General features: G+C 41.7%; 1 protein-coding gene across 1 annotated transcript; it reads right to left on the bottom strand.

The window, feature by feature from the left end:
- Nucleotides 1-914: 914 nt before the first annotated feature.
- On the bottom strand, nt 915-10905 carry LOC111222684 (prostaglandin E2 receptor EP2 subtype-like). Its single transcript, XM_022746484.1, has 3 exons — nt 10685-10905; nt 8681-9575; nt 915-2364 (listed from the first exon to the last, which is right to left on the bottom strand). The coding sequence occupies exons 2-3, from the start codon at nt 9506-9508 to the stop codon at nt 2182-2184; spliced, it is 1011 nt and encodes a 336-aa protein (XP_022602205.1). The 5' UTR covers nt 9509-9575; nt 10685-10905; the 3' UTR covers nt 915-2181.
- Nucleotides 10906-13924: the final 3019 nt, after the last annotated feature.

Below are 13924 nucleotides of genomic sequence, written 5' to 3'. Positions count from 1 at the left end.
TAAGTTGCTCAGAAATCTGTCCAGCAATAAAGCAGTCTACTAACTGAAAACTGATTTTTGGCACAAATTGAAAACAAACAATGACGCTTTTTTTTTTTTTTTTTAAAGAGTAGCAGATGATATACGCTCAGTTGGCATGTGATTAGGGATCACATAGCTAAAACTAATGCAGCCTAATACAACAGAAGTGCAGTAAATCCTCCTGCATGAAGGTTATAATGTTCAGTTTCTGCTCAAAACTGTTTCACAGACGTGTTGATTTAACTTTTTCTTCATTTCGGTGGCTGCAGTTTGTGCTGCTGTTTAATTGTTTTGCACAATACTGACAGGTGTTTCTGTTTTTTTATCCAGCAGACTTATATCAGTGATCTCACACCAAATATTAAAGTTTTACTGCGGGGCTGTTGTATCAGACTGCAGTAGTTTGTTCCTAAAAACTGAGTGTATGTCAAAAACTTAGAGGCTTGATACTTTTACATTTTATGCCCTATAAATAAATCATTTTCAAACTAAAATTGTTAGCTTATTAAATGATTGAGACTTTTGTTTTTAACAGCATTTTCCGAAAACTAGTGGTATTAACTGGCGGCACTGTTTTTATGACGGGGCCTCTAACCGTCTGGTGAAGTGTGTTATTTTGTCATTTAAAAAACAAGTCCCATCATTTGCTTAACTTGCGTGCTATCATTCGTTTAGTAAGTCACAAGCATTACGTGTATAGCAAGATTATATGAGAATATTTACCTGCTGTTACTTAACAATACACGAAGCAGAGGTTTCAAGTCAAAAGGTAACTACAGTCTCATATGAACAACCTTTTTTTTTTTATAGTATATGTATATAATATAGTATATATACTATAGGATAGTAATTTTGTTTTTTATATATAAAAATTATTAATAATATATGCTGCATGTACAGAGAAATGAAATAATGTCACTGCCGTCGCTCTTTCCCGCCCACTCCCTGAGTGAAGTACGGACCGGGGCTTCTTGCCCTTTGACTTTTCCAGCAGGGGTCTGGTATGAATGTGAGGGGGGGGGAGGGGTTACCAAAGCGGACCAGAGGTTAAGGTCAGAGGTTAAGAAGCTCCAAAGGTGATGAGATAATCTTCTCAGGATGATGACCCATGATCACTGAAGTGTTCAGGGGACAAAGGCATGCTTGAAATACAGTATCTATATCTGCATGTCACATGTCTGGTTTATATGTAGATATGCTTCAGACAGAACCTACAGTTTGAATTATTTGTTCTCATAATCTCTGACCTTAAATTTGACAATAAATGTAGCGCCCGACATTTTTTATCTTCTTCCGTGAGCATCATGATCCCATCTGATCTTGTCATTCATACATTTATCTCTGTGTCTGTTCACTCGATGTTATATGGATCCTGTGCTTTGTTCTGTACAGCTACATATTAATGGCAGGTGAAAACGGATCCCGCCCCGAACGTGATGCCTGACTCGGCGTGACTGGTTGAATCAGAGGAGGCGTGTGCGAGCAAGGCTTCATGTCGTCGGTAACTCTTCCTTCCTTTGTCCTGGATCGAAGGCGAATCACTCTCTCTGTACACGGTGATGGAAGACCCCCCCCCCCTCCCCACTGTCACATGTCCTTGCTCAAGACTCTCCATCCAAACAGTTTAGTCTTAGTGCATCGTAGACAAATGCACTTGCAGTTTGTTCTTGTTTTTCCCATCAGCAGCCTTTTTCATGTAACTGATTCTCCGACATAAAATACAAGCAGCAAAGGAGGCAAAACGTTGAGCTTTTATACTTTAAATATATATATATATCTATATATCTATATAGATATGTAGAGAAGTCAGTAGGCAATGAAATGCTAGAAGTGGATGGAAACGCCTAGTAAATGGCAGCAAGTGGCCACCATTTGATAAAACTGGTTGGACGTGGTTATCAGTTAGAAAGGGCTGTTATCTCAAGGCAACACCCACAAATGAACCACCCACAGGGAAGAGATGTTGCAGCCCCGTGAAACTTCTCCACTTTATGTGATCACAGAGGAAAACACACTAACAAATCACGTGTCCAATAAATATAAATATCAAATTATAATGTCATGTCATGTCAGGCTATGGTCATAGAGTTTCCACCAGACTGAAAATGGTCAGTGTTGTCCTGTGAGGGCTGAGGCAGCGTGATGTTCGCGGTATTCTCTTTAACCCCTGGAGATTCCTAGGGAGGCCCGGCAGACAGAGTCCCAGCAAAAGTGCAGCACGCTGGGGGAGAGGAGGATGAAGACCCAGGGGTCAATGATGGAGTTGACGGAGATGAAGCGGAGGGCGATCAGGTCCAAGGGGTGAGACTCCTTAGGATTACCAGTGTTGATGTACACCCGGATCTGAGAGATGGATAGAGAGAGGAAAGAAGAGGGAAGGGATTGAGACGAGAGATTGTGTGTTAAATGACCTGCCAAGGTATAAGCCTACTGCTAACACCATTGTCTCACATCCTAGCGAACATCCTGGTTATAAATCCCTCACTAAACCCTCTGCAGCAGCAACAGATGAAGAGCGAGATAAGGAGGGTACAAAATGTACGACTGCTCTCCTCCGAGTGGGTACGCTGGAAGCTGAAGATGGACACCAGGTCAGCTGTTTGTGTTCAGGTTCACATTCCTGTTCACACACCATCTAAGCTTCAATTCAGCCATGATCTCCCTGTTTATCCTTGACACACACACACACACACACACACACACACACACAAACTTAACTTTAGGGTGGCCTACACTGAAGAATTTGTGAAGCTCGGATCTAAAACGACTTTCATGAGCAAAAAGTAAAGTAGAATCAAGCAGAAAAAAACATTTGTGTCTTTCTGTTCTGCTTAAGTAGAATCAAGCAGAAAAAAACATTGATTTATTGATTATGATCAGCTTGTCACCACAACTGGCGTTTGTCTTGTCTCTATGGGAACGTATCTGTAAGTATCTCTAAACCAGAAGATTGTTAATGTCAGAGGTCATGTGGTTCCATCTCCAAAGTGCTGCGAGTGTGTGTGTGTGTGTGTGTGTGCGCGTTCTCTGTGTGTTTGCGCAAACTAACTTTAGCGTGATGAATGTTGTTTGGTCAAAAGTCACAACGTTACAACAAAAAGCATGGCCGCCAATTTTATCCTCTTACATGCAGAAAACAATCAAGCATCCCAAGGCACACAGGATGTTTGCAGAGGCCGGAGTATTGGTCTAATTGAAAGAGGATATTGAACTGCTCTCAGCATCGTTTTGTTTGCTTTCCAGACAAGCTGCTGAGGCAAACACGGGCGGCCTATAAATGACTGTGAATGTGAATGTGTGTGTGCTCTGTGGTTTTAGGAGAGGCTGATAGGCAGATGTTGAACTCTGAGGCCAAACCAAATTGAGATTCCCATGCTGATTGCCAGCTGAGTTGTTGACATACAAAGATAATAAAACCTTTGTTGTGAAATAAGGATCCATTAATATTCCATCTTAGTGCTGTTATTAATCACTATCTGCACAGTACATTCAAGCTCTAATACGCAGCACTTTTTTACATAATTTGACATTTGTTTTGATGTGAATTTAAGAGGGATGAAAAAATAAAAACCCTCTCATCTCATCTCTATTATAACTCAGTCACTTACACTAATACTTTGGTTTAAAATAGTTTTGGTCCCTAAATCTGCAGCTGTTTACTGTTTGCATGAGAGAAAGTTAACTCCTTTTCATCTTTATCATCCATAAGTTTTTCATTTAAAGGTGGCTCAACCACAGCTACGATGGCATTTGCTGCTACCTCGCTAAGCTAGGCTAGTTACCTTTTAAGCAGGTATAGTTCAGCTGTTTTTCCTCAGCAGTGACTTATTTAGCTGCTGCCTCGTTTATGTGCGATGACTAATTAATTAGTTGAGACTGTCATTAGCCAGCTGTAACTCGATAAAGCTCGGTTACTGTGTTTTGATGTTGTTGGGAAGATCAATAATGAGTAGAGCAGAATGAAATGAAATCAACATTAATGAACATGGCAGCTCACTGTCCTACAGACGAACGTGTGTGTGGCGACTGTTCTTTGGCTTCTCTCATTGATAACTCCTGTATCGCAAAGTCTTTGACCTTTTTAAATGGAGTCAGCTCTTGATTACAGCTGTTTTTATTTCCTACCACTGAGGCCAAGAGTGAGCAGCAGACTTTGCTGATTAGTTCTTCCTCTGTGGTTAAAGTGCAGTGACTGGCTGGAATGAGAAGCAGTAAAACCCCTGGGCCGATGACCACAAGGTTGGGAATACTAATAATACAATCCATGGAAGCTGTGACTAGTTCACAGGTTTAGAAATTCCTGCTGCTGTTCTCTCTGGGGATCGGAGAGGAACAATATCAGGTTTTATGTGAAAGGAAAAACGACCTTGCAGCTGTTTATAAAGTCATATTAACTTCTTTCATTTATTCACTTATCTGGTATTTTACATTCTCTTCCACTTTTTATCTTCATCTCTGCCTCCCGCCCATTCTTGTTCTCTGTCTGTCCTCTGAATTTCACATACAATTTCTGTTTCTCTTGTATTATGAAGCATTTCGTCCGAACTCGCTCAGGTTCATTGACTCCTGTAAAAAGCACCCAGTTTCCTGGGATGGCGACAGTTTGCGACAACACTGTCTCGCCGACCTCGTTACGCCAATTTCCTGTTGCTCGGTCACACAAACCAGTCGCTGAATCGTTGCCACAAAGACTAATTGGTCGTTCTTTAACTCCCTCTCCACTGAGCCAACTCCGCGGCTGCAAATGGCAGTTCAGTCTTGCTTAGTAAGAGCTTATCGGCAGCTGTTAGTCTGATGCCTGAGAACGCTGGTAAATTCTCCCTTACGTAACACAAAGAAAAACAAACTCCCTAACGAACGATGAATGAGGTGTGATGTGTAGAACAGCGCCATAACAACCACGGCGTCATTTTAAACTTAAACCACATGAAGTCATTACTTTAATCACTGACAGGCCTCGCCATGTGTGTGAGACAAAAACCGAGCACACTGTGAACCCAGCACCAACAGGAAGCGTTATTAAAGTGTTAATGTGAAGTGTCTGTGAGGGCCCGAGGCCCCGAGAGACGCACGTTTACAACACGAACAATTTCTAGAGCGTTTGCATTACGTTATTGTATTTTCCTGGGTTCACATCCGGCCTCACCTTCATTACCAGTCTCCACCTCCTCATCAGTGTCTTTACCTTTCTGTGCACGAAAAGGTTACAGTCTGACCTTTTCCATTTTTAATGCAATCAGAGATAACTGCAGGTATATCACACCCAAACGCATCGTTGGCCCACAGTTTCATATTGGCAGTAAAATGTAATATCACAGTGTGTGTTTGGGTGTGTGTATGTGTGAAATCCTGCCCTCACACTGTGGTATCACATTGCAAGTTGGACGCCCATGATTTTTTTCTATAATGTTTTAAATAAGTGATGTAATTGTTGTGCTGTTGGTAACAACTTGAATGTGTAGCCGTGAGAGGCCTGTGACCACAAAGCAAATATCAAACACCTTCACAGTTTTAATTTAAGCTCCACCTTCTTGGTGCGTCTGTCAAATTATGTTCTCACACTGCATGTGTGCAGTTCACAGCAGCACCGGCAGCAGCTTTATCACTTCAAATTCACAGTAATCTTTGAAACTATTTGTCTTTCATTTCAGACAAAGACAAACATTTTTGCCGGGGCCTGAGAACGCTGTTTAACTCTACAGTTAAATGACTCTCTGTGACTGTTTACTCACATCTCAGAACTCATTATAGATCGACTGTCGGCGTAACACTGCAAATGTCTAACGTCTTCCATCAGCAGGGTCGACATCCTTAGACCGTAGAGACGGGAATAAGACGTTCTACTTGAGGCTGGATGTTCCTTTAAGGAGAAGACTTGGCTGAAATGAATGTTATGGTGACTTCTGTGCGCTGCGGTGAAGCATCTGGTGACGGCTACAAGCAGAGCACGACAGACACGAAGACGCACATTAATGCTGAGTTCTTGTGATTATAATCATAAGTTTCCCGCTACAAGTAGTGTTCACATCCAAGTCGTAACCATGACGTTGATTCTTCTGAAAGCTCAGATACGTCTTAATTGGCACTTAATAATACGTAAACAAGTGCCTGAAAACCAAACAAACATGGACGCCTCTCTAACAACCAGATGGACGTAGTAACGGCTAACACCATCAGCATCCAAACTGGAGTCTGCTTGAATTGAATTAAACTATTTTTAATGTCCACCCACACAGTGATAGCTCCAGTCATATCCTCTCCTCCTCTCACTCTGTCCTGTTGAAACCTCACTGCACCCAAGTCATCTATTTCATTCAGCCTCCTGATGAAGCAGTGAGGAAGGCTGATCCCTGTGTCCTTCAGTGGTCTGCACCTGGTGCACAGTGCACAGTGCAGGCCAGTGTAATAAACCATCACATTTAAATACACAAATAACTTTCGCTTTTCAAGTTTGCTCCGCGCTGTTCTCAGTTTTAACACCCTGTGGTTGTGTTGGATATTGTCCACTTGAACGTTCGGGCAGCAGCTGGCAAACTGGATCATTTTCCTCGACTCAATAAAAAGTGGTGGCAGTAAAAGTTTAAGTGGTTTTAGGTGAAAATTTGCGAGCATGATTTTATTTAATTATTTCTTATTTAATTAATTAAACCCCCTGATTCTGCGACACTGGATCCAGCAACTATTAAGTTTTAAATTGTTCACGATGTTGCTTTAAATTGACTTTTAATAGAGTTGAAACGGTTAAAATACTCGTGCGTGAGTCTTTTCGAAGTGTCAAGAACCTGCCTTCTCTCTGACCGAGCTCATGTTGCCTCTCTAAAAGCCTGAGGACACACATCTTATAAAACAGTTTCTGTCTTCTATCACATTCCTCTATTAAATTAACTCTGATGCAGGATCATTGCAGAGATGAAGGTCGTGACTCTGCATTTCAAGCCACGACTGAGATGCAGCCACAAACCAAATGGGCCATTACGGATGTCTGCAATAAAGTGCACGGCATCATACACTGCTGGGAGAGTTATCGATTTCCCATTTCAAGTCCAAAGTGGCACTTTCAGAACCGAGGTGGTTGCAAACAGATCGCCCACAAGTCTCACTGAGACAGCATAATGGATCATCACTAGACAATGAGTCATTTGTACTTTTCGTCACAGATAATGTTTTTTGTTTTTGTTTTTTTTTTTTCTTTAGATAAAATGTAGAATTACAGTTTAAGAGTCAGATAATCTTCCCATTACCGTCTCTGTCCCAACAGCTTCCTGCTTTATATCATCAGCTCATTTATAATTATACAGTAAACCAGAAGTCTGCTGATGGAAATGTGGAGATTTCCCTTTTAGATATTAGTTGTGTTCGATGGTGTTTTTCACTCGACTCCAAAGTGATTATCGTGATCAGACTCTATATTTGAACAAACACAGGATGTTATGACATTAATAATAATTTGCTGAAGAAATGTAAAATTGTGATTTATATTTTCCTTTTTAAAATCACAAAAACAACAAAAATGACACACAGTCATGAAATCTATATTTAAACATGTAGTTTATACCTGCGGCATCAAGAGAAGCAGCTGAGTCAGACGGGCTGTGAATGGCACTCGCACTGTTTCCTGTCTACAACTTGGCACTAGAACAGCCCATAGTCTATTGTATTATTTTTGAATAGCTGCTTTTGTCATAAATGCCACGAGTGTGGAGAGAGTTATATACGGATACATGTCAGTGTTGTGTTGCGTGATTTACGTGTTTACATGTTTCTGTCTTTGGATCAGATTCCACACAAAAAACATGCGTGTTCTTTATTATCATTTAAATGCATTTATTCATGATGATGCCTAATATATAATATCAATGTAATATTGAAATATTCAGAAATAATAAGTTGATTATTTGATTAGTTATTTTTTGCTTTTTTCTTGACATATTACTGAATGATTATTGATTCATCAAGAAAATAATCGGCACATTAATGAAAACAATCATTAGCTGCAGCTCTAATCGATACTGTACTGTCATTTGTGGAATTGTAATGTTGCTTAAATCTGGTCTCTTCCTGCATCAAAGGCTGCATTAAGGTTACGAGATGCTATTTTAGCAAAAGCACCAATTACTTTCCCTGAAACACCTTCACTGTAACTAATGACGTATTGATTTTGTGAGTAACGCTGCGTCTTAGCACCTCGCTGCTGAGAACAGCAAACAAGGTTAATTGTTTTTTTACAGATTCCAGCTACTGAAAAAAAGGATGAGAATGGAGACAAAATGATAATTCAGTTTATATTCAAGTAGGAAGTTTAAATACAAAGTGCAAAAGTAGCTGATTTTGTGTCTCATTTACATTTTTAAACCTAATTTTCAGGCGTGTTTTATGTTGAAATTAAACACAGATGTTCCCAGTTGTGAGGTTTGTGGGAAGAAATGCGGCCGACTGGTCAATGAAGAAATGAGGTGAACTTAAAGTGCATTGGTGTTGTTTATAAAACACCTGCTCACTCTCTGCATGATGGACCTTCAATCAATTTCTGCTGTGACTATCGACCAGCTGACCCATAAAGCTAATTAACCCCCAGACACGTCAGTTAACTGCAGCCACTCAGTTCTTCTGGGGGCAGACGCATGCATGTGTGTGTGTGTGTGTGTGTGTGCTGTCTTACCGCTAAGGGCAGCGTGCAGATGATGAAGATGATGGTCATGAAGACCAGCAGGATGAGATGCTCCACCTCCTCGGCCATGGACATGGCTCTGCTGTCATTGTTGGATCTCGACATCGAGATCACTGAGCCGCCGTTCCTCCTCCGGCGCTGGTACATCTTGAACAGCTGGTACACCACAAAACCGTTGCAAGCCACAATGGCCAGCACCAGCACCAGCATGATAGTGGCGTACAGGTTGGCGTAGACCCGGTCGTCTCTTTCCTTTGGGTTCATGTCAATGAAGCACCACGTGCCGGGGCAGTACTGTACATATTTACCAAATCCCGCAAAAGGGAGCAGACAGAAGGACATGCATAACACGAACACCAACGGGATTGTGAAGTAGGCACATTTCTTGGTGACGTGCTGGCTGTACAGGTATGGGTATCCAATGGCAACGCATCTCTCTAACGCCATTGAGAAGAGGAGCGACAGCGTGGCCAGACTGAAGAAGGTCATGCTGACACCAAAGTACGAACACACGCTTTTATCTTCAGGCGACATCCCCACCATGCTAGTGTTGCGAGAGTACGCCACCTGCACCAGCGGGCTGATCAGGCAGGTCCCCATCAGGTCCGTGACCACCAGCGACGTGATGAGGATGTGAAACAGCTTGCGCCGCCACGCGCCCTCGGTCCTCGCTTCTCTGCGTCGCCGGATCTCCAGGATCACCAGCGCAGCGACGTTGCCGAAGATGCCCGCGGCGAACATGCTGGCGCTGATCAGCGGGGTGTCGGTGGAGTTGATGTGGAGCTTGCTGTGGCACGGGTCGTCTTCTGAACTCGTCATGGCTGAAGGCGGCCCGGATTTTTGGAAAAGTTTCCTCAAGTAGTTTTCTGCAGCCGTCCTGTTTTAACTGAAAGGAAGAAAAGAAGAATCGGTCAATTAACTCATCAGTCGATCTGCAGGAAATTAAATTAATCTGATCATTAACTACAATTAGTCACGTCATTTCTCAAGAAGGAAAAGCCAAACATTTGCTGATTCCACCTTCCTAAATGTGAGGACTTGATGCTCTTCTTCGTCATGTAAAATGTAAAGTGAATATCTTTGGAATAAAACAGTCTGAATACACCCTGAGACAAAATAATGGTTTGATTAATTGAGAAAACGATGCCAAAATCCCGAGCAAGACTCAGATTTGTTGGGACATGTCTAATGCTTCCTTGCTGCTCAAATTATACCAAAAGTCTAACCGCTTATTTTCATTTTTTATTTCACATGTAGTGAAATGAATGAAAAGCGAGAAGGAAAAGAAAAGGGAGGAGCAGTGATGGCCAACAGATGGCCCTGAAACTTCCACAATTACTACGTGCACTAATTCCCCCTTCATGTTGTGGGCAAGATTTACTGTAACCAAAACCCCCAAAACAAACCCAAAAGAAGTGGCTTAACACAACACAAGAAGAAAGCAGCATTTTGAAAAGTACACTCAGAGGCAGCAGCGTTTGATTGATCGCGACTCCTTGGCCAAAGGAGATGCCGCATCATTTGTGAAGGATGTTTACCAGCGTCCCTCTCTTCCACACTCTGTTTTGACTCAATGTCAACAACGCTGACCATGTGTTTGCATGTCTTTGTCCAACTTTTCCAATCCCAGAGGACATTCTCTGCTTCTCTTGCTAAACAGAACATTTCTGCAGAAACTTGAACGCTTGAACTCTGTGCCAGTTTAAAAGTTTTGAGTCGTGAAAACCCGAAGTTGTTCCTCTTCTGCCTCAGCACTTCACAGATATCAGCTGACAGGCAGAAGGTTCAAAGGTCAAAGCTGTCCGTCTATCAATCTATCTATTGGAAATGTGCAATCCCTCTTGAGCACCGTGAATGTTTTCTTACAACTAAGTGCAGGCTCATCTGTTCCACTTGTGTGACTTTGTGTGGTTGCATGTGCCTTCACTTTCCGTGTGTGTGTGTGTGTGTGTGTCTGTGTGTGTGTGTGTCTGTGTGTGTGTGTAACTGACTCACCTACTTGCCGTGTCCAATGCACGACGTGTCCACTCTGGTGAAGCCAGGGCTCCGAATGTCCCTGGATCACTACACTAACACGAGGGAGAGAGCTCTGACAGATGTGCCCAGGTGTTGGATGTGTGGGACCTGGATGTGTTTCGCAGATGTTGTTTTGCAGATTTTAGCGGTTTAAAGTGAGACATGTGAGGAAAGTAGATTTATTGACATGCTCTTCTTTGCGTTTGGAGACATACGGAGCCAGATTACGTTTAAAAAAAAAAAAAAAAAAGTAAGTGAAGTCCATGTAGACACAAGTTACATTTAGGTTAAATGTCTATTTATACGTAGTGTTCTCTGTGTTCGGTGTAAACAGGACAGAAGAAGTTGTTAAAGTTGGAGTTTAAATAGAAAAACAAACAAACAAACGCTGCTGGATGAATTAAATTGGTGGCGAGTCAAAGATCAGCCTTAGAAAAGTACTTCACTTCAGCTCCGACAGTTTCACTGTCTCCCATTGAGGAAGGAAATTTTACACCGGTGAATTATTTCTAAACGTAGAATTACAAAACAGCGCGAGGCAGCAGCAACTGACACATCCGCGTTGACTTCACAGAGGTGAAAGGCATCCAGATCAATTAGGCTCTCACCTATTGTTTTTAACTTGCTCCCCCGACGTCCGGACGCTTATTCCCGCGCTTTAAAATCCATGTTGAGTCGCACGGGAGACAAACGTTTTCGCGCCCCCCCCTCGTTTTAAGCCTTTTGTTTCTCACACTTAACGAAGCCGCTCCGCTCTGTAAAGGTGGGGTGTGGACAGGGCGAGGCGCGCGGCGCTGTGAAGAGGTAAGCATGAATGGACCCGGGGTACAGGGAATGATGCGGTGACGTCACGGTGCACGGGTACACCCACCCCCTTGCGTGACTGCAGGCTGGAGCTGATTAGTTAGCTACAAGCTGAAAACCTGTCATCAAACACAGGGCTGTGCGTTATGTATTGATCATTTGTGCCATTTTAGGACATATTTCTTTTATCTTCCAATATTTGATAACACCAAAGAAAAAAACAAGTGCTCACTATTACATCATTTGTCTTAGAAAGAGGGATATAAATAAGTTTTTGTAATTATAAATTGTCACAAATCAATAGGAACCAGAGTTTTTAAAATCATATGAAACGGCACTAAAGCAGTAAATTCTCACACTGGATGAAGCTAAATTTTGATTATTTTTTGCTTATTATTGCTTAAACAATCAACTAACGCGTGAATTATGCAGCACACAGAGCAAGTTGACATAAAATCATAAAATAAAATTCTGCAATGCCTTTTCAGTCCCTGAAGCAATATATATATATATATATATATATATATATATATAGTATATATATATATATATATATATATACGACCGTGTGGAGACGTTCTGACCTGTGTGAGTCTCCAGAAATAACAACAGGAAAAAAGAAAAATGTAGAATCTGCCTTCTCTATATGCTGTGTGGTATTTTGGGAATAGTATGCAACCCTCTTATGTCTATGCATGCGAGCACGTGTGTGGCCTGCTTTCATCCGCCATGTATGTGACACCGTAGCCTTCAAAGTGTGTGTTTGGTTTCCTGCATGTGTGGAGATTGCATGTTGTTCTCCTGGGTTTCCTCCCAAAGTCGCATCCATTTCAGGCTCTTGATTTCCCATCGGGATGAATGTAAGTGTCTGTTTACCTCATAAACCAGCAACAAAGCCAGCATGTCTCCCTGTCCTCTAACCTGTCTCCGTTCCCTTTTGATCTTTAAAAGGTGGACGATGAATCGGGAAATTATTAGTAAATGGCCAGTATAAGAAATTTACAATTCCTTGTTTTGCTTTTTAGGGTTATTTTTTGAAGTGGAAATAAATGATTCTGTGCAGCGATGGTCACGTCGGTGTTCCATATTATCCTCTCTGCACAAAATCACTCTGCAGCATCTGCTCATCTTTAGGGAAAAAGCTTTCAAAAACAACATAATGCATTGAAATATTATCCTAATTCAACTCTCGCACCCGTTTTGAGAGCAGAATAAACGCCAAACTGGATCCTAAAACGGGTCCTGATGTCAGCTGAAAGCCCTGAAATGATGATGACACATGAGTGCTTTTTATTCAGGCCCATTAACCAATTCTTAATTGTGACATATTGCCATCGTGCCATTGCTTCTTCCTCTCTCTCTCTCTCCGTCTCTGCCATTTATTCTACACCAGTGTCTCTCTCTGCACTGTCACCTTAAACATTTATTTATTTAGCGATGCACAGGGTTAAATTTTACGACCTGACTCATCCAGTTGTGACGGTTATTTTTAGTTTTGACAGCACTCATGAGATGCAGGAATCTCATGCACTCCTACCTCTTTTGGCCTTTTGTCTGTCCTTCTCTTTCTCTGTTTTTGTAGCTCAATCTTTCCATTCATTTCTCTCTCCTTTCCCTTTCCTTTCCTTTCCTTTCCTTTCCCTTTCCCTTTCCTTTCCTTTCCCTTTCCTTTCCTTTCTAAAATCTTTAGGTTTTTGAAGCTTATTGATTCACCCTCGAGTTGATCTTGATCTATAGGACGATAAAAACTTTTAAGGGTGGATATCTCAAGTGGTGATCCTCACTGTCTGTCTGAGCTCTTTATTTAGAAACAATTCAATTATTGATCAAGGTCTTAATCCACAAATCCTGTGGTCTGCTCTGCTGGTAAACAGCTTTTGTTGAGGGCTCTGCATCAGTTAAAGTGCTGACAAGCGCTGTATGTATTGTTAGTCTGTCACTCACACACACACACACACACACACACACACACACACACACACCCCGTCCCACTGCAAGGCTGCATTTCTCACATAACTCCTTCATGTCAACAAAATACATTGGTGTGTGTGTGTGTGTGTGCACGAGCTCCAGCCTGCTAATGGACCCTGTCTGAATCATTGATGAGTTCATTGATTATGGTGAATATCTGATGTCACAAATGAAGCTGGTCAGTCAGCAGTCTGTAATTACGCTCTGAAATAGTGAAATCCGCGAGCGGAAGAGAAAACATGATCAGATCGATCACACACTTTAAATTACAGTGTGAAATGTGTATTTATGTTTATATGCCATGGTTTGTTGAGCGCACGATGATCCAGACGTAAACGTGTGTTGAGGTTACAGGAGGGCATGTGATACTGATTATGATCATTTAATTAATATTAGAGAGCAGATTTAAAAATATCTCTTTACATGTACAAAATAAAACTGAAA

This window comes from Seriola dumerili, unplaced genomic scaffold (genome assembly GCF_002260705.1).
Source record: "Seriola dumerili isolate Sdu_G_001 unplaced genomic scaffold, Sdu_1.0 BDQW01000105.1, whole genome shotgun sequence".
Classification (NCBI taxonomy): Eukaryota; Metazoa; Chordata; class Actinopteri; order Carangiformes; family Carangidae; genus Seriola; species Seriola dumerili.
The sequence above is the reverse complement of the archived record's forward strand: the minus strand, read 5'-3'. Positions and strand labels throughout refer to the sequence as shown.

What these genes read in the sequence shown, in the direction of transcription:
- LOC111222684 (XM_022746484.1), bottom strand. Translation starts at nt 9,508, where the DNA reads ATGACGAGTTCAGAAGACGACCCGTGCCACAGCAAGCTCCACATCAAC. An exon ending in TCTGCACGCTGCCCTTAGCG is followed by an intron (nt 2,365 to 8,680) that starts GTAAGACAGCAC and finishes TCCATCTCTCAG; the next exon opens with ATCCGGGTGTACATCAACAC.